Source organism: Nothoprocta perdicaria, unplaced genomic scaffold (assembly GCF_003342845.1).
Source record: "Nothoprocta perdicaria isolate Ctin4 unplaced genomic scaffold, notPer1 scaffold_1, whole genome shotgun sequence".
Lineage (NCBI taxonomy): Eukaryota > Metazoa > Chordata > Aves > Tinamiformes > Tinamidae > Nothoprocta > Nothoprocta perdicaria.
The window spans coordinates 5,148,685-5,175,302 of NW_020454093.1; the positions used below are offsets into that span (position 1 = coordinate 5,148,685).

Sequence of the window (26,618 nt, forward strand, 5' to 3'; positions counted from 1 at the left end):
GTAGATTAAAGCAAACACAAAATAGCAGGTTGTGCCTGCTAGTGGAATGGAGGAAAAGCAGACAAGTGAGAAAACAGCAAAACAAGTTTAGTGTTGGGAGCTGTAAATCTCTCTCTTTTATTGCTAGTCATACAACAAATGTGGGGCTTAATATACTACTACAAGCATTGCCTACTATCAATGCACAATTTACTGAAGGGCCATGGCAAACATGAAAAACCTTGAAGAATGGCATGTTCCATTTTGTTTCCAGCTAAATATGAGAGCATACAAAGAGGGCTGAGTTCCAGGTGAAAATCAAGTTGAAGTCACATGTAAGTGCACATTGGCGTATGAAAATAGAGGTCTATTATACTGCTCATCCTCTGTTAAAGCTCCCTTGGGGTTTAACACCTTCACAGGGCAGAACTGATTTTCTCTCAGCCGTTCTATTGCAAACTCTTATCAACACTCAACTCCTGCCTTTTAAACCACAACCTTTATCCTAGCCCTAAGCTTAACTCTGGGCTGATCAGCAAATCTCTGAATTCTGCATTTTTCAGGGAACATTCATTTAAGGAATTCTTGACACCCCGAGATTTGTTCTAGCGCACCTACCATCTCTGGCGGCCAGACCCTAACTCGGTTACTCAGATATTACCGCTTTGACACACTTCCGCACTGCAGCTCGGTTAGAAACCACGAGGGAGTTTAAACGTCAAAGTACCTGCGGCGCCGTTCCTATCTCTTGGCTTTAGCCAGTACTGCTTGTCAGGGGAGCCCCGGCGGCTGCAGCCTCTTCCCTCTACTCGCGATGCCGGCGGTGGCGGCGGGCGGGGCTTGGCAACGCGGGGCGGTAACGGTCGCGCAACGGCCGCCCAACGTTCGCGCGGCGCCCGTTGGGTGCGGGCGCGCATGCGCGGGGCGGCGCCGGCAGCCGGCCCCGGCCGGGGCAGCGGCGGCTCCGCGGCCATTTCCTGCCGGCGCTTTTGCGGATCCGGGTCGCGGTGGCGCTAAGCTGGAGCGGCGCTTCTTCCAAGCTCGCGGCCCGTGCGGAGAGCGGAGCCGAGCGGAGAGTGGGGCCGCACCTCGCACCCCGGCCCTGCGAGCGGAGCGGAGCGGAGGTGGGAGGCTGCGCGGCGTCGCTGGCGCGCCCAGGCCTGGAGTGAGTGTTGCGGCGGCGCCTGGGCAGGGCAAGGGCTCCTACCCTGGGTGTGCGGCCGCGGAGGGGCCGGGACCGCCTCCCCGGAGCGCCTCTGCTGCTGTCGAGCTGCGCTGCAGGCCTTGACTTGGGGAAGTAGCTTCTCTTTCTGGTGTCTGCTCCTGTGAAGGCCCGAAGGCCCTTAATTTCGGAACTACACCCCGAGTTCCGGCGCGCGGTTCTACTCCCGATGAATGTCACCTGCCGAATCCTTAGGCCTGCTTCGTGTGGTGCTGGCGGTGCCCAAAATGTCCAGGGCTAGATGGGGCGCATAAACAGTTACCTTGTTTACCTAGGACTAGAAATGGAAAAGTCTAAGAAGCTTGTTTTGGTGAAACTAGGTTCCTTTAACAAGCCATGAAGTTATCAGTGCAGTCATTTTCTACGCCTTTCTTCTTTAATGCGAGTGAATTAGCGCTTCTGCATAGGTGTGGTGTGTTTTGCTCTGTGCGTTGTTAGAATTGCGTGTAAATTTCACTCAGACTACACCTGGATATCGAGTTACTTTCTTATTGTGCGGTGTTGTCTTCTGTCTATGGTAGAATCAGAGATGAACACCTCAGATGACTTAACCTAGGGACTGTGTTGATGCTGCATGGTGTTATAGCAGGAACTATAGCAGAGAATGCCCATGAATGTAGCTGTTAGTGTAGTTTGTACTTAAGAGCTCCCAATCACCAAAGTTTATTCCAGTTTTGCATGTGGTAATTGGCTTTTGCATGCCAGTGCATGTGAAATAAATTTCGCATCTTAGGTTGAGTTTTAGGCCAGGAATACTGATAAACTGCAAAATGTTACGATTATATATATAACTATATAATGTTACATTGTTGGACAGCTTGTAGAGGCAGATTTTTTTTCATTTAATTTTCTGTTAATGGATATTATATTCATCATATATATATCATATATATAATGTGTATAATGATGCAAAATCAAGCTGTCAGTTGTGTCAGAATCAATTTTAAAAATTAAGAGATAAAAATGTAGACTTGCTGTCAAAGGACTTACTGTCCATTCTGCAGGCACACACACAAAACTACATTATGAATGTGATGTTCTTAAAATATGAGTAGATTACTTTCAAATAACTTTAATCCTTTAGCTCTCTGTTTGCATATCATTATGAAAATGAACCAATTTTGCTTGCAGTTTGTGATCAGCTGCATCATTCTTGTGGTGTAGTCAAGTGTTTATGTATGTTGTGAGCATCTTGGGGTAGTTTTTGAAGTATAAAACATACTCCATTAAAATAGTTATTTTATTTGAAACAGTGAACAACTTTATTTTCTCTCCTACAGTAACTCTCCCACAGTAAAAGCTGCAGTTGAGAGATCTTTAAGCAAAGCTAATGTTTAAAGTAAATAAATCAAGTAGTAAGAGTGAAACTTGAACAAGACTTTTCTTTCAGCATAACCTGAAAAGTGATAAGCAGGTCCACAATCATTGCACAATTTGTAGAAATAGATTTTAGATTATAGCGTTCTTAACCCCAGAGTTTAAAAGATAACTAGTTGCTATTTTGTTGCCTGATATATTTTTCTCTTAAAATATTTTTGGCTAGGTAAAAGGATACATGTTTGCTTTCAGTAAAGAAGAGCATGTTCCCAAATTCCTCCAACTTGGGTCGTCCATCCTTCCCTCCAAAACATCAGCAACACAGTAGCTTCTTCAATAAGCTTCCTCTAAACATACCACCTGCTCTTCTCTCACACCAGCAAATTGTTGATGCTCAGTTTAACATTCAGAATGCAGCGTAAGTACAATAAGAGTTGATTGGGGGCAAGGGTTTGTAAAAGGCAGCTGTCTTCTCAAAGACATATTTCTGTTTATAGAAAATTGTCAGCATTTTAAAAATTATATTGCGTAAAACTTGAAATCTAAAGAAAATATCTTATATGTCTTTAAAAAACAACTAAAAAAACATTATTTCAGCTCTGTTGGTGAGCTGTAAGTTTTAATGCTCTTGTGTGGAATATATGAGATACTCTTTCACTAGTTAACTAATTTACTCACTAGGTAATAAATTGTAAAATTTGTAAGTTTCAACAAATTCAGTTGTGTATGTTCACTGGGGAATCCAGGAAGGAGATGAGAAGAAGAAACTCTTAACACATTGTGTGAAATTTGAAAAATAATAGTGCTTTTAGCCCCTTAGCTTTAATGCTGTCTTAAGCTAATTTGTTTGCAAAGCTTTAGCATATGTGCTTTGAGGAATGTCTGCCTTCTGTTTTGCAATGAAATGTGTGCTGTCTACTGAAACTTCCTTTTTTGGATAGAAAGGACAGGTGTATTGGTTCTAAGAAAAAAAAAAAAATGACAGGGCTTGCAAAGTTTGCTTTTCTTCAGTAAATAAAGCCAACCAAAAAAAAAAATTGGGGAGGTATTGTATGAATAATAATTATGGACTATAGTCTTTCTAGGGCTCTGTTGAGTGGGAACCTTGCAACTCTTCCAACTGTTACACCTCAGCCATTGACTTATGGAAATGGCAGTTCAGTACGTACATCTGTTGCGCCTACGTCATTTCGAGGAAGAAAGTAAGTTCTTTTGTGTGTGTGTGTAGTTAACTGTGTAATAATTAATGTATAACTAATTCTGGTCATAATGTGTGACACAGGTTATATAATGCATACTTTTGTGACTTGAATTTTGATGGAGCTTTTAAGAGTAGTTAATAAAGCCTTTCTGTCATAGTCCACATTTCATATGTTATGGCGCTTTGTAGCGTTCTTTTACTTGCTTTGAGAACTTTATTCCATATTACTGATTTAATGTGTAGCTTTTCTCTTACAACAGTTGTAGCAGAACAGACTTTGTTTTATTTGAGTGTTGCAATAGGTCCTAGTCCTGACTGGTAGAAGGCTTGTATCGCTGCATTGAATGTTTTCTTTTTGATTTTTACCAAGTTGAGAGCAAAAAAGTTTGTTCAGTGTTTGGGGAAATTGTGATATTTTTCTGATGATGGACTAGATATTTCTCCTGCAATTCTTAATTAAGTTCCTTTAGTTTAGGGAGCTTCCTTTGTACAACAAGAAGAGAAACTTTGGATTAATGTGACTTTTATTTCTTCCTGACATTTTAGAAGAATGACTTTCTTGCTTATCAGCTTAGAAATAATTGATTTTTTTTAAATGATTCTGTGAATTGGGTAATAGGAAGGAAACCTTAAGAAACCCCATCTTTGAAACTGTTGCCTGTACATTATTCTTATTCCTGAGAGACTGTGAATAGCTGTGTAGTGCTGAACTATAACCAATTACATAGCTATTTATCTTATTAACCAAAGAAAGTCCTGGTTTCACATGCAGTGTGTATATTTTTTCCTTGAGCAGGCTGACTTATGGAAAACTGCTGTGTTAAGGGACTTGCAGTCAACTAGTTCTTTAGATCTTTAATGAAATCTTCTTAAGGTATTTTCCCTAGAGAGCAGTTCATGTAAGTTCTTCTTGGTCAAAATAAGCTGAAGTAGTTTTGTATTTTGATTTAATATGACATGAGCATTAAATGCCTCTAATGCCTCTAAGATTGTAGTAGGTACTGTTATTAGTAACTTTCTTCGGACAGAAGTTGAAAACTTGAAAAACTGAAAGGATGACTTGAGTTCTTGTCGGTTAGATAATTAATAAATCTTCATCAGAGTTACCAAGGAATTCTGATGTCTGCCTTACTGACTACAAGGAATAACTGTAGTTTTATTGATGATTATTTTATTCATATAAAATATGAACATTTGAATTTCCTGTTTTTTTAAAATGGGTGACTGTCCCCATACGCCTTAGCTTTTATGCCAGTACATAATGTATAAACAAAACCTAAATGACCCTTTTAATATTCTTTAATGTGGCAGTGTATTCAACCACTTCACCTTTCAGTGAAACCCTTTCTCAATAAAGGGTTCAGATGCCAAGGGGCTATCCATAAGATCACCATCTCTTTTAAACTACATATGAATTTCTAGTGGCTAATGAATTGAGGTGGGGAATTTGTTTGAAAATGAGACATTGGGTTTTTTACCTGCATAGCTTAGTATTAGTTTGATTTGTCAAATGAATAGTGGTTCTTTTTTGCCCAGATTACACATTTTACTGTCTGTACAATCTAAGCCTACACAGACAAATGCTACATTTTGAATGGCTATTATGGTAAGTGGTGTTTTTTTTTTTTTTTTCCCCTCCCTTCTCCACTGCTGAGTTTCGTATTCATCACTGGGTATTCAGAACTCACAAAACTTCTCACTGCACTTCTGTTGATTTTAGTTGAAAAAAAAAAATGTACTACACAGTCTTTTTTTTTTTTTTAAGAATATATGGTCACAAATATAGTATGACCAGTATTTATCTTCCCTAGCTGTCCTACTTGATTGGACTTGCAATTTGGTTTCAAATAGTTAGTATAAATACTCTTGTTAAGCAGTTTGCATCAGTCCACTTCAAGGGTAGCTGTACTTCTGCAGTTGTATATTCTGTTGCATTTTCCAGTCCAGGTTTATTTCACCTAATATCTAGGATGGGGCATGCCTTTTGATTCTGTAAAATGCTTGGTTTTAGTGCAATAGTCACAGTAATTAATCATGAGTATTTGTACTTTGTAGCAAGTATGCTTTAATAAATTGGAGCTTTGCAAGCTTAGAGTTGTTTTTGTGCTTTGTTTTGTAGGAGACTAAGTGAACAAAGCGTTCCATACGACGTTAAACGGCAGCGGTTTCATTCACCTCATCGCGAAGCAACTGTAGTTAACCAAACAGTGCCTTTAGCAGAAGACCGTAGATACTCCTTCCCAGGATCCTCTCCATCTCAACCGTTCCCTGCACGTTATGTTCCCGATTTAACTGGGTGTGTCCCTCCGTTGCGAGACACTTCATTTTCAGACCCTGTGGAGACCACGCTCCCTGTGGCCAAAGATAAGGTAATACTTCTGTATGCTGAGCTTTACGTTGTCCTGGTGAGAAGGTGAGACTTGTGAGGCTGTGGAAAACAACAGAAACTTCCACGGGGTCATTAAGTCTCTGCTGCTGTGCCTTTCTTGTAAGAATAGCAGCGTATCGGAAGAAAAAAAGTTATGGTTCGTATGTGTATATGTAGAAGAGGATGTCCTCAAGTGGCCAATGGAATTGTTCCTTAACAAAAGGATTGCAGCAAATCATTCTTCATATTTCATCTTGCATTAACATGATAGGATTTTTGGTATAAATATTTGTCAGTTGATTATAGTGTGTAGAAGTATTGTCATTAAAGAGGAAACAATTAACACCTCTTTCCACCAAAGATCTGACTGCTACTTTGATTGTTTGAGTGAGGTTGAAATTTAAAAAAAAAATAAAATAAATAAAAGGGGGATGTGGAGAAAGGAAGAAAAACAACTAGCTCAAATCAGTTTTTAATCTTTATTTTTATGTCTATTGTAGCTAGTCAGACTAGTGACTTTAAAGTTGGCAGAAGCTATCTGTGGTCTTTAACTGCTTGTTCCCTGAAAAGCTGCAGATGCTAATGGGGCAAAGCTTATTTTATTTGGATAGACATATTTTCTAATATTGGACAAACTTAATAGAAACTGCAGAACTATCATGTGGGGAGATGTTCAATATGAACTTAAGCAGGATAAACTTTTAAACAAATAGATTATGGGAAACAATGTTGCTCTTTATTTGTTTTTAATGGAATGCTTTCTGTTTTTTTTTTTTAATTTTCATATAATTGCTTTTCACTTAAGAGAAAATATTTTAGTGCTCTTTACTTTTTGAATGTGTGTGTGAAGTTAAGTCAGCAGGTTTTGGAGTTGTTTCAAGCGTGTCAGCAACAGACCTGTGACTTGAACAGAAAAGAACTCTGCAGAACAGAACTCCAGAGGGAAATTCAGCGAATTTTTCCACGTATGTTTTGAATTTGACCATTTGTTATCAGTTTGAATGTTCTTGACATTCCCTGTTTTCCCTTCTTTCCAAAAGAGCACGTCCCATCAATTTTACTTCTGTGGTTCTCTTGTTGACAGAGAGCAGACTCTTTTTGGTTGGATCCTCACTGAATGGCTTTGGCACTCGTAGCAGTGATGGTGATCTGTGCCTCGTAGTTAAAGAAGAACCAGTAAGTAACTTGAATGTATTTAAAGTCTGTTTGCATGGTGCACTCTCTGGAATCTGAGCACTTTATATTTGGTAACTATTTAATTCTATGATTCTATGATTTGAAGAAGGTATGTAGTTTCATCAGGCTTGATTCTAAAATAAGAAACAAATGTCAAATCCTTGGATTTAATAATATATATTTTGCACTAATAGTGGCTATGAACTGTGGCTCCTGTGCTATTGCAAATATAAATTTGACTTTTAAACCTTTTAACACAGCAAAATCTTTGAAAATTATGCTTTACCTTAATTACAGAAATGGCAGAGTAACAGAATTGCTGGATAAAGAGAATCTAATTGTTAGATGAAGGAACAACTTTTTTTTTAATTAAAAAAAAAAAAACTTGTTTAGATTTTTGGCTACCATGTTGAAAAAGCAAAACCAGACATGTCCATAGTATATGTTAAATAATTTTTCTCCTGAAAACTGTTACCTTGGTGAAACTGTAATAGGAGAAGGCAAGGGCAACCTTTCCGCTGAGGAAGTGGGACTTGATCCTTCAGAGTTCTGAGATCTCCAAATGTCTGCTAGGTACTTTAGATCTGAATTATTTCATTTTTAACACTAAGGATGTTGACTGTAACACGAAATATGTCAACTGAGGAATGTGTTGGTATGTATGTTTGCTGCTTATTATGGGTTTTAATAGGCTTTCCTTTCCTTTTTTCTTTTTTTTTTTGAAAAATAAAGCATACTGGTTATGTAAGGATAAAATAAATGGGATATAATACTTTTTTCTTTAATATCATGTTTCAGGTGAATCAGAAGACAGAAGCAAGACATATACTCAGCTTAGTCCAAAAACTCTTCAGTACTAAACTTTGTAAGTTCCAGCCTACAATGAGGTGGTGAGATTACTGGCAGCTCTGCAAGGAGTGTTGACCTACAGTTATAACTACCTGTGTACTTGTGTGTTGTTTAGTTTCTAATCTTGCCTATCTTTTCTCCCCACTCCAGAAAAGTTGGTCATAGTAACACTTCTTATTTTGTATAATGGAACTGCTGGATAGCTAAAACAACCTAAGGGATACCCTGCAAACTAGTGGATTTAAAGAATGGGTAGCATCTAAAATAATTTTTTTCCTAATTGTGGTACATGATTCAAAAGTGGATTTCTGCTTGCAAACCTCTGCTAGTCAACTGTTATTTCTTTTAGAGTGCAGTATTTTACTTAAGATGATACTCTAAAAAGTTGTACAGTGGGATGTCACTCAAAATAAACTGTAGAGAGATTTCTTATGAACCTTGGTACTGGTGAAATAGTTAACTAGTAGCTACTGAAAGAGATGCACAGAGGAGAAACAGGTCTGAACTATGGTTCTTGTAAGTTGTTCAGACTGCCTTTAGATGAAGAATTCACAGATAGTTCTTGTGAAAACTTCCTACTTCAAAGAGATTTTTTTACCATCCTTTGAATTATTAATAGACAGCAGGTTATTTTATATCAATGATTTTGTCCACTTAGTTCTCAGACTTGTGATATGTTCTTTGATGCAGCTTCTTTTGTTGCTGCTCTGAATCCTCTTGCAATGCTAAGAAGAACAAATCATAAATTTCAGTGCAGGTTTCAAAACATCTTCACTGGGAGGTGTTTGTACCCAGATTTCAGCAACTCACTTGAAAAGAGCCTGATGTATCCATTTGAGTATGGGCATCTGATATTTAATAGCTTACTGCTGTTGTATATTGTTATTTGCATAAGCAACCTAGAGCTTAGTGTAGCATGCCTAGCATACAAGTCATTCCAGTGTTTTCTGGGAAGCACAGTGATAAAGTAGTAGTGTTCTCAGAGACCTGAAAGGGATCATCTAAATCAATGACAACCATCTTCTATCTTCAAAAGGCTGTGTTCTGCAAGACTCTTTAGCCAAAATCAAGTTTGTGCTGAGGAACAGAAAGGCGTTGCTGTCATGGGAGTGATTCCTGGTGGGGTTTGTTGTGTCATGGTCCATATCTGATGCAGGACAAGAGGGAGCTAGGAAAGCAAGTACTTTTCCTGAGTTTCAAGCTGTGGCTTGACTATGCTGAAGTTTAATAATCCTGACACAAATAAGTACGCTGATTACTTTAATCAGAGCTTATTTAGACAAATAAAATTACTGTCATTCAAATGTTCAGAATAATTTTTCATCTGAAGATAGACTTTGAAAGCTCCCTGAAAGACAGCTGGGAGTCTGGACAGACTTCATGTCGCCCTTTTGAGACATTAAGTACAAATGGAAGCAAGGGCTGACAATCATCTGTTTGTTGTTTATAAACTTGAATCGGAATTCCCAGTGCAGTGGTCATGAGGGCCATGCTTGTAGACTTTAAAGACAGATCAGGAATATGTGTATCTGCTGTTGTGTATAAAAGCAAGTGCGAGGTTGGTCTGTTCAAAACTTCCTGAAGAATTACAGTAAAGAATTGCAAGTGATGGTAACCTGTAAGCTTAGTCATACTATTTTTCAGCTTCTTATTTTGGGAGAGGGAGACTGCAGCTGTATTCAGACTCTCAACAAGTGTGTGAGCTGTCATTATCCTTTGCTTCACACAAGAGAATAGAAATAAATGTATTTTAGGCCGAGCATGAAAGTGAGGCAAATATGTGTCAGGGTGTGTGAAATACAAGAAGGAGGGAGAGAGAGAAGCTGTTTGATACTATTTAAAGCCATATTTTATAAAAGAGATGAAGGAGTAAACGGAAATAACTTTTGTTAAAGAGGGTACCTGGTCCAAGCCTTTTTAGCCTTTTCTAGTTGTAGGATGAGAGAAATTTGCAGTTTATAAACTTGGGAGAATTTTTTTCTAGATATACTTCCTAAAAGCTTTGCCTTTTTTCCTTCCTCTGTGGTAGGACAAGACTAGACTATGCATGCAGGTTGTTGACAATTTTTGATGTGTGCCATGTTTTGGATTCATATTTTATACAGTTACACTCATTCACGCATATTTGCAGAATTAATCTCTTCTTTTGCTGAAGGAGTTTTACATAAGTGTTCAGTTTTCTTTGAAGTGACTATGCTCTTTTTCACTGCAACTAGCCTCATTTCAGAATGTTCTGAGATGCTGGAGGGAGAGTGTTTAGATGCCTCTGTGGGTACAGCTAGAGAGAGGAGTCACTGTACTGAGTTGTACTAGATTGCACAGTCAGTGAATGTGGATTAAAATTCTTCTCAAATGCCTGTTATAATATTCTTCATTTAAAACCATTAGCAATGTTACTTAAGTTAGTGACATTATCCCTTTTTTTTTGATTGCCAGATTTGCTGCATGTCACTCTAGGATCATACAGTGAAATCAGATTCAGATAAAGGGTTACAAAAGAGCAAATCCATCCAAATGTGCATCTCTGTAAAACACTTCCAGAAAGCCTTAAAGGAAAAAAAAGTTCCTAATGACATATTTGAAGTGTAATATTCAATTATCGCTCAAAAGCAATGTAACTGACACTATTTAATGAAGATTGATACTGAACCTGACAGAAATAAAGGCCTCCTTTTCTTCTCAAAAGGAAAGGCTAGTGCTTATTATTATTTTGTAATCTACACTGCTCTTACCTTGGTCATGCTTACTCAGTTTAATTTCCTCAAACAAGGAAAAAATGGATAATATTAAATATGGTGAAATTCAAGTGGCCCTGTGTTTTTTGACGTAAGTTACTCAAACTGTGATGTTGACTGGATTCATACTGTGAAACTATGGGCTCTGCTTTTCTCTTATTTCATCATCATCTTAGGTACTTTTTTGTTAAGGATTGTGGTCAAATGCCATTTAATTTGTGAAGAATTAGGAAATCACAGATAATATGGCTATTGCAGGAGTTTTGGGGAGCTCAGTGCAAAGATGCATTTGGGGGCAGTGCCTGAATCTGGCAGCGCTTTAACTTCTGGTTTGAGTGGGCTGACACCAAGTAGCGTGTCTGTGCTGTGAGGATGGTCAACTGAGATGCAGTTCTAGGATTCTATGTCTCTGGCATGTCTTATCCCCATTAAAGCAAAAGGCTTTAAGGGAGTTTATCCCATCTTTAATTGAAAGGGATGCCATAGCTGCAAGTCTGATGCCTTGTTTCCTGTGTTAATACAATAAGAAATGTCTTTCTTGTTGCTTTTTTTTGGTAAGTTGTCAAAGGAAGAGTTTGTAAAGCAAACTTAAAGCCTAATCAGTGTGTAATGAGAATACATTAAGGGGTCTGTGTTTTTTATCAGTAGAATACATAATTTAAACTGTAAGCACAAGACATGAATAAAAAAGCAAGCAGATGATCATGTGTCCTCTCCACAGCACAGTGCCAGACTTGAGTGTCTGACCATCTAGGATGGGTCTGTTCTTCCCTGCTTTTTCAACTGTGATGATAATTTTTCAGGATTTGCATTACAACAACTGCAATGTAAGGGCAGTGTAACTGGGCTCCTTATGTTTCAAATTGCTGAATATTCTTAAAATCTTCCACTAATGCTTTTCTCTGACATTTTATGCTTTTTATTATTATTGTTATTGTTCTTACACAGTTGAATAGATTGTATTTTTGTTGCCCATTGCCCTTTTTTTTTTTTTTTTTTTTTTTTTNTTTTTTTTTTTTTTTTTTTTTTTTTTTTGTGTGTGAATATCAACATTTTGCATGGGTCTTGATTGGGTGTTTTCTCCCTTTCAGCAAGCTACATTGAGCGACCTCAGCTGATTCGAGCAAAAGTGCCAATAGTGAAGTTCAGGGATAAAGTCAGGCAAGTAGTCTGATCAACATCAATTCTTAGCCTTCCTTACAGGAAAACAGTTATATACTGTGCGTGTGAGTACTTCCATTGAAGTCATGGTTCCTCATTCACTTGTACTGTAAAGAGATTGCAGATTTGTGTAGCTAATATGCAGTGGTAATGAGTTTGCCTCCCTGGCAGCTTGCAACAATTTTTGTGTTTAGGAATTTCTATGATATGAATTAATAGCATTATTTGGTGTATTTTTGATCAATTTTGGTGTAGCCGACTCCAGTTAACTGATGCTTAATTGCACGAGATAAATTGGGGAAAAAAACTGCTGTGAAACATGTTTTATCTTTCTGTACAAATATCTTGAATATTGAACTACTTGAGAAGTAATTCATAGCTTTTGTATAAACACTATAAAACAAACCATATTTCTTGTAATGACATTTTTCTCTTGCTTAAATGTGCAAACTGTTTGTCTTAGGCTATATTCTTTAGGGAGATATTCAGGTTTTTAATGGTGTGTAGTATAACATGCACTTCACAGCACTAGGCGTTTTGGTACCTAGTTTTTGGTGGCATTTTATTTTTTTTCAGTAGGTAAGTAAGTGGAAAGAAGTGCATGTGTTGCATGTAATTGTACTCATACAAAGTACTCATACTCAATGTACTCGTACGAAGAGATGAAGGCAATTGAGGGGTGCACTAGAATAGAGAGCCATGTAATTGTAATCTTGGTCTTAGGAGAATCACCATGAGTGTGTGTGTTTTAATAACTGAGTAATGTTCAAACCTTTCGATATTTATAGGACTAAATTGCGTAAGAATTATTTATATCACTTTAACAGTAAAGCGTCCGTATTCTTAGTGAATGGGACTTTGAACAACTTTTGCTTCTAATTGCCTAATCCTTCCCATGTACATCTAACATTCTGTAACTCTATCTCTAGCTTTTTTAAAAAAAAACCAAGAAAAAACTCATTTTTAAAGCACAAACTCTGTTGTGATAACACTGAATCTTTTATAATAGGAACTAATAAACACCTCCCGGGTTAACTGCCTTTTTTTAGGGTCTTGCTATATAGTCTTTCATTTACCTGCAATCTAATATGTTTTTGTTTTTGGTTTTTTTTTTTTTTTTTTGCTTCCTTTTTGATCTTGGAGGCTTCTTAATGTTCTAACCTTAAAGAAAGATCACTGACACATAAAGGTTTATTATCCCAATTTTTTTTTTTGGATTTTTTTCGTAGGAAATAACTCTTAATGCCAGCTCTGCAAACACTGAGGCCTTTGGTTAAAAGCAATTCCATGGTGTAGAGGATGCAAAAGCATTCTGTTCTGCTGCATTTGATGTGCAGTGATGCCCTCTCTGTCCATTAGTAGAGCTCGAGTCAAAACATCACAAATCCCGTTTCAGTTGCCAAAACTGCAACATTTATCAAGTGTGCAAATTAAAGTACAAGAGAACTGTGATAAAACTTGTTTAATCAACATCTGCTAAAATGTTATCTTGGCAAATGGAGTTAACTGGAGTTGCATATGCTGCCTGATAATTTTCTTTACAGTATTTGCACCTATAACTAATGTTCTTACTGATGTTTGTACATATTTTAAAAACTGTCAAGTCGTAGCTCAAGCTTGTTTTCCCCTGTTGTTGTTGTTTACTACCTTCTCAAAACATCAAGAAGTCATGCTTAATTCATGCTTTAAACTGTGTAATATTTTTGGTACAAAGAATGTTTTAGCATAGCTAATTCAAAAACCTTTTCTGTATATTTATAATAGCTGCACCTTGCAAATCTCTGTTTTGGGAGGCTCCCAGACAAAATCTGTTGTTTTGTCCACAAGAGGCCATTCTTTTTGCAAGTTAAAATGTTATAACTTATTGATCATAAATTTGAATATTGTATCTGAGCACTGTGCTAAGCTGGATGTGCAATATGATATTATTTAGAGTGGTAAATTAAAGTGAGTAATATTTGTTAACTGTGTTCTTAGTTGTTATTAACAATGGCTCAAATTATAAGCTCTGAAACAGTTAAGATGATTTTTACAAAACATGCACTATTTACTAATATATTTATTGTCCTTGTGCTTGTTGCTTATCTCTAACTATCATTGCAGAATTGAATTGGGGATACTGTTATTAAACTGGAGGATCTCATAGATAAGGGTAGTTAAATTAGAAAGATGTAAGGAGATTCTTACATTCTGAGCTGTTATAATTAGTTGTCTTTCTCAGTTTATTGGTGTGATGTGCTGAACTAAAACCTCAGAATCCTGCCTCATATCAAAAGATATTTTACAAAACACACTATCCGTAGTAAATCATGTATTTGAAAACTAGATGGAAAAAGGATTTGTTAAAAATACAGAAACTTAAGTTGTCCTAAGGTCTAAGTCACTTCAATCTGAATCCTCTATATCAACTGACAACCACATTTTGTTAACAATGGAATTCAAGTCCATAATTTTACTGTATACAGATCCAAAATGATCTGTATACAGATCCATAACCTTAAAACTCTTCTTGTTTGAGGAAGAGAAACCCTAGAATATTACCTTAAAGTTGCACTTTATTTCTCTTGCTAATAGGTAATAAATATTTTCAAGCTCACTGTGATGTTACTTGATTCTTTTTCTCTTTCTCTATAGCTGTGTGGAGTTTGACTTGAATGTAAATAATGTTGTAGGAATAAGAAATACATTCCTTCTGAGAACCTATGCATACAGTAAGTTTTTAATATATTTTCTATTTCTTTGATTTTTTTTGCCAGCTTGTATTTTAGTCTTAATAGACAAACATTCAGTTGAACATATAATGTTAAGTTACTGTGTATAGTACCTAATTAGCTCCATTAGGTAGCTCTAAGATAATTTCTTTTTGCTCTAAGTGTATGGAGAAAAACATTAGCTATGTTTTTAAATGAATATTATAATACTCAGAAGATAACAAAATATCTTCATGTTAAGGTCCACATTTATTACAATGACTGCTTCAGTCTTCTGCAGATAATGAGATGGGGGAAGAAGAGCAGAACCAAATACATTATTGCATTATAATGTATTTGTATATTGCATTACCAATGATTATCATGTGATACCATTTAGGTTTTGTTTGCTTGTTTTATTTTTTCTTCCCCTTTCCTCCTGCAGCTACTGATAGCTATGTGTGCCTGCTAGCTAGGTGAGGTTGTCTTATAATACAGTCTTTCATTGGAAAATCTGAAATAACAAATTTAGTTTTCAGACTAACCCTAAAACAAAGCTGGCTTGTGTCCCTTCATTTCAGTGGGATATCATGGAACAGACTTCTAAAGTAATAAAACCCACACTCTTAGTGCTAAGCTAAGTTGTGGAGTTTTTGTTTGTTTTCTTGCTTAAGTAAGTGCATAAGGAGCAGACCTTGAGCTAGTGTCTTTTGGCCACCTGCATTTTTTTCTGCTTGCCGCCACCTTCAATTCTTGCATACATGAACTCCTCCCAGTTTAGGATAGGATGTTATCAGTACAAGTTCTGCTTACTAGCTACTTTTGACTAGTAATTAGAACTATAGTTTTATAATATCCTATATTCGTGGGCACCTTGTCCTGTAAAAGTTGTTAACTCTAATTTTCTCGTATACCCAGGAAGGCATCAACCTAGAAAGGGATTTCCTTCTAAGCGCAAAAAGTTTAGGAAAATGATCTTTATCATTCACAACTACAGGTATGGGGTCACTTCACTAAGTCTAATGTTAACGTTGTTCCCAGCTTCTGCCCCTGGTTTTCCTGTCTTGATGCTTATTTCTCTCGGCAAATTGCTGTTCACAGACAGAAATACAGATGTGAAACAGGCAGTAGGGGGTCCATGTGGTCCAGCTTATTTATTTTTAAAATTTTATTTATTTATTTTCCTGTCCTGATGTCCACCTTTATAGGGCTTGCAGGCTTCTTAGTATGTTCAGTGTAAATCAGTGTCTCCTGATGATAGTGATAAATGCCACTGTTTTCTTCAAGCCAAGGAGTTACTAAGGGAGAGACTTTTGTTTAAAAAGATAATCTCCCCAATGTGCAAGACCTTCATAAATAGGTCATCTTTATCAAGCATAGTCTGTCATCTCTTCCTTTATATAAGAAGACTCAGATGACTTCAGGCAAACAAAAACAAATGAAAACTATTGTCAGACATCTAGTCTCTCTGCATTTTTTAAAAAGTCATCAACCAGGACAGATGGTATTGAAAATGTTAGCCTGCTAACTTAAAATTTGCATGGCAGACAGGCTTCACCCTACATGTGAGGAGGGGAAACCCTCTTGTATAAGGTATACTGATATATTTATATCATGTAATTAGATGCTCGAGCAGATAAGGAACTGATTAGCTTTGTGAGCATGATAAAAATGTTTATAAATATGGGGTATGTGGATACTCTTCTGTCTCTCCCAAACCAGCCCTTCTATATTGGTGCATCAGGTGCTGTAGAGGAGATCAAAGTTTATATGCCTAGGTGGAGCAGAAGGTCCACAGAAGGAGAAAATGTAGGTAGATTAACTAGAGCTACTAACTGGGATCTATTGCTTTTGTGTTATCTGTTGGTCACCTAAGGAGGCATGTCTGGAATTCAGTCAGCAATTCATAGGTGGAGTTTTTCAGTTACAGCGGAAGCTGAAATTCTGTAGCTTTGAACAAATGGTATTATGATGCATTTTTGTGAGGGATTAGTTTATTAACTGTTGGAAGAATGTCAGAAAAACTTTAGTGGCAGTTTTACCCACTAATTTCATTATATATTAATGATGAATAACGAGCAGACACAACTTGATCTCGAAATGAATTTAATTAAAACAAAGTCCTTTCCAAAAGTATTGTGAAATACGTTTGCACTTCACACTCGGAGCAAAATCCGTTTTATAATTTGGGCCTTTTTGTCTCATGAAAGCATCATGTTTCTGTTATTGAGAATGTTATTGTTATTTTCTGTATACTATTATGTTTTATTTAGTATCAATTTTTAATTTAACCATTAGTGAATGATAGAGAGAATCAGGTGACTGGTCACAGAGAATTTTGTTTTTAAGAGGTCTTCTGGATCTACCTTGGCATGTGCAAGAAGAGCATGCTGTTCAGGGACGTGTCTACTGAACGTGTAAACAGGTTGTAGGAGGCAGCTGCTTTGATAGGATTTCCAGAATAGCAGCATTAGGGAGACACTGCTATGGAAAGCATCTCTTGTCCTGGATGAAGGAGTTGCCGTCTGACAGGCTCCTCGCTTGATAGGCAGCATACAAAACTTTGCATAAAAATGTCAGGCTTAAAAAAGGTACTCCAAGTCACAGATTATCTAGTCCCTAGTAAGGCAGCTCACTGGGCTGACAATCAACTTCCACATACCTGCAAGTAATCAGTGAGGTGTCCTGTGAGCTCCCAAGGAGGTGAGGGTTAGGGACATCTCCCTAAAATGTGTTATGACTTTGTGCAGAAGGCTTTACAATTCTTCTGTGACTCCAAAGATCAAAACCAGAATGTGACTATATTGTCATCTTTCGTGATTAAGTGGATAATTTGATTTAATGTGATATTTTATCTATCAGAACTATCTGTTAGATAAATTTCATCAGTTTCATCAGAAGCTACTGAGGACCAGGCAATCTTAGAGTTAATGTTTGGACGCGGTGTTTACTGCTTTCTTTTTTCCCTCAGGGAAAATTAAGGATGAGCTCTGTGTTCTTCAATTGGAAGAATTCTTTTCTTTGTCCTCAAAGCTTATATAATAAAAAATTTACATTTGGTCTGTCCTGAAAGCAATTTAATTCAGAAAATTAGTACAGGGAGCTGTTCCGTTGCCTGAACATCCTGTTTTGTCTCATCTGAGAGCTATCTGGCATGGCCGTTTTGTAATGCATCTGTGGATCTTCCTACTCAAAAGATATAAAAATAAACCTAAATTGAAAAGTATTTTTTATTTAATGGATGATGATTGTAGGATAATTAAGTCAAGTCTATAAATGGTCTATGAAGAGGTAAAGTCTATAAAGAGGTAACGTTAATGTGTCATTGATCAAGTGGGAATAAAAATTTGAGCACTGTCTAGTTATTGTGCTTTTTTTATAAGTATTTGTTGTATTTACAGTTGAGAATCGAGTTCGTCCACTAGTACTGGTTGTGAAGAAATGGGCAAGTTTTCATGACATAAATGATGCCAGTCGTGGTACTCTAAGCAGCTATAGTCTTGTGCTGATGGTTTTGCACTATTTACAGAGTAAGTATATTTGTCTTTTGAAACTGTTCTTTTTAAGTTTGCATTTGTGTAGCCTTTAAAATTAAACATGAGCAAGGATCATTTTCCGGACAGAAAAATCAGAAAACAAAGTGGTGACTTTATTCCTTCCCTTAGTACTGCATTTTATTTAACAAATGGACCTTTTCTCTGGAGTCAGAGTTACAAATTTGAAAGGAAAAAAGAAAATCAATGTACTGCAGGACGTGGTGTAACTATAAAATAAACTCAAGCTCTCATTTTGTTTTTAAAAAAATGTCCTCTATTAGATATCCACTCTATAGTGGGTAGCAAATTATTTAGTAGTTCCAAGGGAAAAAGCTAAACATGACATTTTCAAGTTTCTTTTATTTGGGAACTTTTGAGAAAATTGAAGACATGAAAAATACTGGGTGGTGGTAGTTCTGTGTTTTGGTCATCAAAGATGAATAATGGGGCTTTTATATGTGCAAGACTGCATGTGCAGGTAGGAAATTTTTCTGATTACTGTCTGCTGTGAGGTGACTGTCTCACAAGAAGTTGGGATATTTGGCTGCCACCAGCAGAATCTTATGTTGTGACTTTAATACATGGAAACACTGAGTTTTTATTAGGAGCTGGGAAGCCTTCCCTGCAGAATGAAGGAAGCTGTGCAGTCCAGAGGTGTTCCAGAAGAATAGACTGAAATGCCTTTCCCCCCATTAGTCTCTGTTGTTAGAAAAATTTGTGTTTGTAATTTTTAAGTTGCAATTTTTGCTGAAGACTTAAGGAATTGTATAAGAAACCATGTAGGTCAGTATGTGGTTTTTGTTTATGAGGAGGTGGGTGATTTCCAAATGGTTGGCTGTAACCCCGGAGGTGCATGTCTTGTGCAGTAACATGCCTGCAGAAATATTTCCTCAGTTCCTGTCAGTTTGTATACAGACTTCGTATTTTGCTGCTTATATTCATTATTTTTTGTAACATGCTGATTGTTTTTGTTTAGTGTATTTATTTTAATAACAGTGTATTCTTAGTATTTTTGTGATCACATCTGTAGATAAGCTGGACAAACTGTCTAAGTTTTCATTTTCTTTTTCAGTAGTGTTTTTGTTTGTCTTGATTTATTTGGCTGAAGAGACAACAATTCAGTTTAGTTCTTTGACAGCTTGTCTGGCCTGAAATATAGATACCCACTCTACAGTGGGTAGCCAACTATTTAGTGGCTTCAGGATCATGCTACACCCACCCTGTACTAGGACTGAAAGCTTTTTATGACTGCTGACTCCAGCTGGTAGTTTTCTTTCAGCTGAGCAGTATCTGTTTTATAGGACTTAGGAAGGCAGTTTGTATGTCTGAGATCTAGTTGCCTGGGCTACATCTGAGCTCTTTGATCTGTGTAAGGTGTGCATGTTTTTCATGTACCAATCATGAGGATAGTAGGATGCAAGTAAGTGTATCCTTTCTCTACATTACACCAAAGGCATTTGGTAGTGTTTCATTGACTTGTTTCTGTGAAAAGAAGAAATGAAAAACGGAAAAAATGCTGTGAATCTGTTACTGCAGCTCTGACATGATATTGTAGGTGATAGATCATTAATACAGATTCTTAACAATAAAAAATGATTGTTGATGGGAAGAGATAAAATGACATGTCCCCATAAAAATAAAATGCTCACACTGGTTATCAGATACAAGAGTGAAACTGGTGAGAGCTACTGGGTGCAAATTGCTCTTCAAGGGTGAAGCACATGCAAGAGATGGAGAGATCCTTACAGTGTCTAGCAAGTCATGACCATCTCAACTGTGATTGTTAGTGGAAGCAGGCCTTTTCACTGGGAAATTTGTTCTCAAAGTATGTTTTCAGGGTGTTGCAGTAACTCTAGAGACAAGGAATATGGAATTTCTTGTATTAGATGCCAGGTGTAGTCAGGAATAGCCAGTTATTGAGCTGTGCATAAAAGTAATGCACAAAAGGAAGAGTGGGAGCTGCAAGCAGATATAAATGTGTAGGCTTGCAATGATGTTAACGACTCTACAAGCATGAGGGCATTCGCTGTAGTTATCAGTGGCAGCTGCTCATGAAGTATCAGCAGTCTTGAGGGCAGAGGTGGGGACTTTTTAGCTAGTGTGCCATGAGTTCTTTCCTTAAAAAGGTTGGAGAAAGGTGCTCTGGACATGTATCTAGTGCCAAGTGTTTGAATGCTAATGCTTTTTTCCTTAAGTCTTAAATTTTTTTCTTACTTATGCTGCTTGTATATGATACTACTAAAAGCTGCTTGTGTGCTAATCATAGAATTTGCTAGTAGGAATTTGTTGATGGTACTGGGCAGAAAAACAGCTAGGAATAATTGTTTTCTTTTAGCAGTAAATGTCATCTCTCTTCATTAGGCAAATTTCTGTACTACTTAATTTATTTCAATATTCTTATACTAGTGTGGAAGCTTTTTGACCTACGGTTAGTGTGGCTTGAGTTTATTTTGTAGATGCATCAACGTTTTGTTCATGAGCCTCCCTCCAGGTAACAGGTCCAACTATCTTGTACAGTAGCAAAAGAAAAATTCAGGTGGCAAATGCTAGTGTTAAGTGGTAACTTTCTCCCTTAACCTTATTGTCTTAATGCATCACATAGGTAATGAAATACCTTCATTACTCATACTGCTCAGATTTTTTTTGCTTGTTCTTTCAGTAGAGTAGAGAATTGGAAAATATTCAAGATGTTGTTGAAATAAGATACTCCTTCATATTTCCAAATGCCCACAAGCAAAATAAAAACGATTATTAAAACAACTGTGATCATATTATTAGCACTCATGTTAGTTAATATAGTATAGTCTTTGAAAATATCCCAAACATGTTCTGAGAATTCTACTATTCTAATTTTTATCCCTATGGGGGGAAAAAAAAAAAGATGTTTGAACATCTCTTCCTCTGCAAGACCTTGATTCAAGGGTGAATTAAAAGCCATGGCAAACTCTGTGTTGGGCATAATTACATTTTCCCAAGTGAATGATATGGACCAATTTTGTTTAAAAAACATGCTGATGAAGTGATATTAAAACCTCCCTATCTATGGATGATCTAACAGTTTTGTAGCTGCTGTTAAGAGTTGACTGGGATGTGAATGTTTGGGGGTTATTTTTCTATCTTTGTATTTGTAGCACCACCTGACCTGTTCCTACATCCAGAAGATGATTCTTTGTCTTGTTGTTTTTAGTATGCAATATGTTTTGCCTACCCGTGATCTTCCTAAATGATTAATTAGTATCTCTAGTGTCTTTATCAACTCTATATTCTCCTTTCTGTTTAATAGACCAGCTAACAGCATTAGATTATATCTACCTTTTTTTTTTTTTTTTTTTAATAGGAATTTTGCTAGCAATACTGGCTAAATATGTTGGGTGTTTTAGCTCTGGTTCAAGTTTTTACTTATGGAGACTCAACGTGAAAAAAACTTTGAAACTGATGAAATATATATATATATATATATTTGTCCAGAATCTGCATATATCACAGCAGGGAATGTAATCAGACTGTATTAGATGATTTAAAAAACAAAAGAGAGTTTGTATGAAGCTGTGTTTCTCTACTCTTTAAGAGGGAGTTTCTTGTGGCCTTGAATTAACATGAATTTTGCAAGGAAGGGGGTAGCAAGCTACTGCAGAGTTTTTCTTGTCTTCTATAAATAGTATTATCTTAGTAATAGCTTCCCTTAACTCAATTTACTACTTATACTACATGTTATCTATGAAAGAAGTAGAAAGATTTGTGGAATGAAAGTAGAAAGATTTGTGTTATTTTGCAAAATGCATGAAAGTTAAGTTCAGGGCAGATGTTTCTAACATAAAATTTTAGTCCAGCTCTTTGATGTAGTCGATATGATGTTGTTTCCTGTGAATTACATGAATCACAGCAACTTTAAACTTTTTTTTTATAGCCCTACCTGAACCCATCCTTCCATCCCTCCAAAAAAATTACCCAGTAAGTGTTTCTTATGAATTATTACTACATCATATATGTGTATGAAACGTATCTAAAATATGTTTTCTTAAGTGTCTATAACAGATTAAGTTAAACCTAGACTCTAGTCATTGATACACTAAGCATGAACATGAAAACGGTTAATTACTACTTTTGATCATTTCTTTAGCGAAAACAGTGAGAACAACTTTTTATACATGTGGAAACTTTACACTGGGACTAGTGCTGCTCATCAAATTGTCTCTATGCTAGGCTGCAAATGCTCCAGTGTCGTCTGTAAATGTTACTTATTTCTTAGTATATTAACTACTGTTTCCATCTGATTGTCATATATCAGGATTTTATAATGTCTGACAACTGGGTTGCTTGTGTCTTTCATGAGATATTTCTTGATTCAGAGGATTCATTGTATACGTATCTTGTGACCTCACAACACTGTGCTTAAGTTGACACACAAAATCCCCTTTTTGGACTTTGCTGTTGTGTCCAGTTTATACTGTGAGGTTTTCTAGACAACTGTGTGGGTCTGTACACTCTGATCCGCAGCAGAATCAAGGCTGTAACTAGTAAGGCTTAATCTAAGGAAGATTACCTAGAAATAACAGCTACTCTTAAATACTTGTCTGCAACAAAGGAGTTATTGCTGAATAGTTGTGAGCAATAATTTGCATAGAGGAATTGAGTGTGCTTTCCTCCTCACCTTACTTCTGATGTATGACACTAATTCATATTCATAGTTGCTATAGTTTGGTCTTCCTGTCTGTGTGTGCTTAGTTGTGCTGAGTTAGTCTCTAAAAGCCATTCTTTCTATTTGCATACACTTCCTATTGTGCTGAAATGAGAAGATTGGATGTCACTGTGTATCAGGGAGAAATATTGTGAGGTCGGCCATCCTGGGTAATTAGATAGTAAAGATGCAAAAAAGACTTTGAGCAACAGTAACCTGCAGTTTTATCCTTATTTTGTGATCTTGTTTGTGTACTTTTTAATTTTGTTCTTTATTCTACCATGCATCTTCTGATCCCTTCATTGTTATGCTGAAAAGCATTTGACTGTTTTTCATTTCTTGCACTTTTTTACTGTTATTTTATTAGGCAGTTTGGTAACTCCACTTGCCTAAAGGTCATGCCGTAGTATTTTGTAGCATGTGGTTTAAAGAAAATAACTAAGAATCAGTAGGTTCTGTATCTCTTGTTTAAATAATTGTTAGCACCAAGTTTATAGTTTGAACTGTGTAAATGTTTTTAGAGTACCTCACAAATGCTTTAAATACTTTAAATGACTAAGGCAAATTGAAAGTTTTGAATTTGTACAAAATGCAGGGGTGATTCTTGCACCCCATGACAGTAGAAAAACTTGCAGGTTCCTGTGTACTTCCTCACTGTAATAAGAGTAACTTTTTATTTTAACATAGATTTGTGTTAGATATTTTGTGTTTGGGAGGACAGACAAAGCATTCTAAGGTTACTAATAAAAATATTTTATATACTCTATACTTCCTTACAGGAAAAGCAAAAAAAAAAAAAGCTAGAAATTTGCAAATGTATTTTAGATGTTGTCCCTATTAATATAATTGTTTAAGTGTCATAAAAGTTAGAATTTCAGAATACTGATACAGTGAGTAAATGTAAGGTTCAAAGTAAGGAATATACTAGAACAATTCTGGATTTATGCCTAGCTTACAATAATAATTGCAAATATGGGAAAATGTCAGTGCCCTAAGAAACAACGTATTTTACTTGTGCTTGCAGCTGCTAAAAGCAATGCCCCTGTTCTCACGCTGCCCATAGGTTCTGCCTCAGAAGGGGAGATGCAGCATTTTTCTACTTGCAGGCAGCTTTTTTTCAGACACAAATCTGCAGCTCTAACTGCAGCTTCAAAAGACTTCTAAGCTTTGAAAAACTGCATGTTTTGAATTGCAGGTGCAATATAGAAGAGACATCATACATGCCTCAAATAAGAAACCAAAGGCAGATCCTCTGCCTCAGAATCCTTTCTTAAGGAAGATTCTTGTGCAGTCAACATTAAGCTGATTTTTGCATTGAGTATCATGATATATAGAATTCTTGTATGTACACTTGTATTGCTTTTCAGTGTGTAAGCAGCAGGGAGAACATGTGTGAGCTTGACGCATGTTGTTGCGCAAATATGGTGCGTGCTGCTCTACGCTAGGGTTTCCTTGAGGAACCAGCCAAACAAAATGAGAGGTCTGGAGAGGGCAGGAAAAAAGAGGGAAGGGGAAAAAAAAGAAGGAAAAAAAAGGGGGGGAAAAAAAGAAGGAAGAAAGGGGAAAAAAAGTTTTGTGAGCACTTTTTCTGGAGGGTTTTGAAATGATGGATAGCTCAAAAATGATGGCTAGCTCAATTATTTCTCTTCCTACCTCCTCTCAGTTTGTGAGTTTCTTTTTCCATTTCTCAGAATGTTATGAGGCAAATGTGCAGCAGGCAAGTGAAGAACTAGTGCTAAAAGAAATTAAATTTTTTTTTGCCCTCTAGAGCAAGTTAAGAAGGGAAAACCTGCAATTCTACTTGAAACTGAGCTAATTTTAAGGATGCTTTGAAATTCCCTCATTACTAGCTTTCCTTAGGTATACTATCTGTAATCTGTACTTTGCTCCATTTATCTAGTTATTTGTTGAGTTCATCTAATAATAAGAGCTGAACTGTTATTCCTATTTTAGAATAGATGAATGACCTGGGATAGACTAATGAGGGTTCATGGGTTGTCTGTGGCAAAGCAGAAAATCAGTCCAGATTTCCTGTTGCCAATCTGATGTCTTATTCACTGGACACGGAGAAATTGCACTGTTAAGAAATGGGAGAGTGGTAAAGACTCCCAGAGTGGGAGTCTTTGAAATGTGTTCTGTTTTCTACTCCTCAAGTGAGTCCTTCAGGTTTGCCTCAGGTGCTTACGTGACTTCTGTAAATTCAATAGAGAAACATTGAATATTCTGAAAAATGCCTTCACTTGGACTGTACTTCTATACCAATCACCATTTTAAAAACACATTTTTTAAATTATAAAACTGCACATTTTTCTAGCTTTATGCTGTATCAGCAAATCTTACTGATAAAATACTTCTGGATAAAATGGTGCTTTGTATCATTTTGCTCTTTCTATTGCATTTAAGCACATACAGACAGTCATGCAAGTACATCTGTCTTTTGCCATGTTTTATTGTAATAGTAATGGATACATTGTCTTTTACTAACTTACTAGTTCATTGTGTTCTTTATTCAAATTCAAATCAGTACAGCATTACTACATGTTGTAGTTACAAATTAACTTATCTTGATTAATATGTAAAAACATAAATAAAACAGACAGTACACTTGCTTCAGTGTTTGAGTTGCACTTAATGTCAAGATTGCTAAGAACAAGCAACATCTTTTCTAAATTAGGACTAGAACTAAAGAAAATAGCTTATTTATTCTGAAAAATAATATCCCATAGACCCCCTAGGATTTTAGTTGCTCAGTATATTAATGGCCTTTCAGTGGCTGATTTTTCTTGCAGATGAGAAATTTCCAGTAATTTGAATATATAAAGCATAAAGGAAAACTTGTGATTTTTAAAAGTGTCTACTAACGCTAGTAAGGAAATGCTTGGTATCAGTAAACATGTGTCATGGTAGCTTTGCTGCACATTCTTGCCTTTATTGTTGAAGTTGGCAGTTCTCATTCCTCTTTCTCCTCATGCACAGGCAAGGAATGACTTTCACCCCTGTAGGTGTATAAAATATCATATGTGCTGCACAATCCAGGGGAAGCTTCTCTTCCCTTTTAGATCTTTGAATGTGTGCCATGTATGTCTTCATACATGCTTTCAACATGCTTTTCATGTCCCCTCCATGCTTTTTTTGTGTTCTGCTGGGTTGCAAAGTGTTAGATTCTGAGTTCTGGTAACTGTCCTATTACCTCATACAAAACTCTATGCTGTGAGAGCAGAAGCTGAAAGGTTTTACAGCCGGAAACATGACTTTTTTTTATGGATCATACGTTGCTCAAGTTGCCAGAAAACTTTGCTGGAATTGACAAAAGAGGACAAGATCTTACAAATCTTCCTCATTTGATCACTAAGCTCATTTGACTCAGAAGAAGTATTGCTGGTGTGAATAGGGAAATAGTGTGCAATATTTTCAGTATATCTAGTACTAAAATTTGGAGACTCCTGCCTGTTTTTTCTCTTTAAAACAACAAAATGGGGAGAGGGAGATGCACTAATACGACTAAATAGGTTCCTAAATTTTTGTGCATCTTGGGTTTATTTTCCTAAAAATTCACCAGACATTGTGGTAAAATATAACATCCTGACATTATCAACTTCTCAAAACCAGTTTTGTCAGCGCAACAGAAATGATATGATGGATGCCTAGCACTGTAGCAAACTTAAAACAATATTAACTTAGTCCTGAGTAACTTACTTTGGTAGTG

General features: G+C 36.6%; 1 protein-coding gene across 5 annotated transcripts in view; it reads left to right on the forward strand.

Moving 5' to 3' along the window:
• The first annotated feature begins 1,098 nt into the window (after nucleotides 1–1,098).
• TENT2 (terminal nucleotidyltransferase 2) overlaps nucleotides 1,099–26,618 on the forward strand; it is a 37,801-nt gene continuing 12,281 nt past the window's right edge. For 3 of the 5 annotated variants that reach the window (XM_026036714.1, XM_026036731.1, XM_026036746.1), the window contains exons 1-11: nucleotides 1,099–1,144; nucleotides 2,745–2,936; nucleotides 3,595–3,720; nucleotides 5,839–6,088; nucleotides 6,938–7,052; nucleotides 7,172–7,263; nucleotides 8,062–8,128; nucleotides 11,939–12,008; nucleotides 14,643–14,719; nucleotides 18,100–18,228; nucleotides 22,142–22,185. In XM_026036714.1, coding sequence (XP_025892499.1) covers nucleotides 2,782–2,936; nucleotides 3,595–3,720; nucleotides 5,839–6,088; nucleotides 6,938–7,052; nucleotides 7,172–7,263; nucleotides 8,062–8,128; nucleotides 11,939–12,008; nucleotides 14,643–14,719; nucleotides 18,100–18,228; nucleotides 22,142–22,185 — 1,125 coding nt within the window. In that variant the 5' untranslated portion in view covers nucleotides 1,099–1,144; nucleotides 2,745–2,781. Of the gene's footprint in view, nucleotides 1,145–2,744; nucleotides 2,937–3,594; nucleotides 3,721–5,255; nucleotides 5,326–5,838; nucleotides 6,089–6,937; nucleotides 7,053–7,171; nucleotides 7,264–8,061; nucleotides 8,129–11,938; nucleotides 12,009–14,642; nucleotides 14,720–18,099; nucleotides 18,229–22,141; nucleotides 22,186–26,618 lie in introns of those variants that run through there. The other 2 variants (XM_026036721.1, XM_026036740.1) reach the window with 2 other exon arrangements.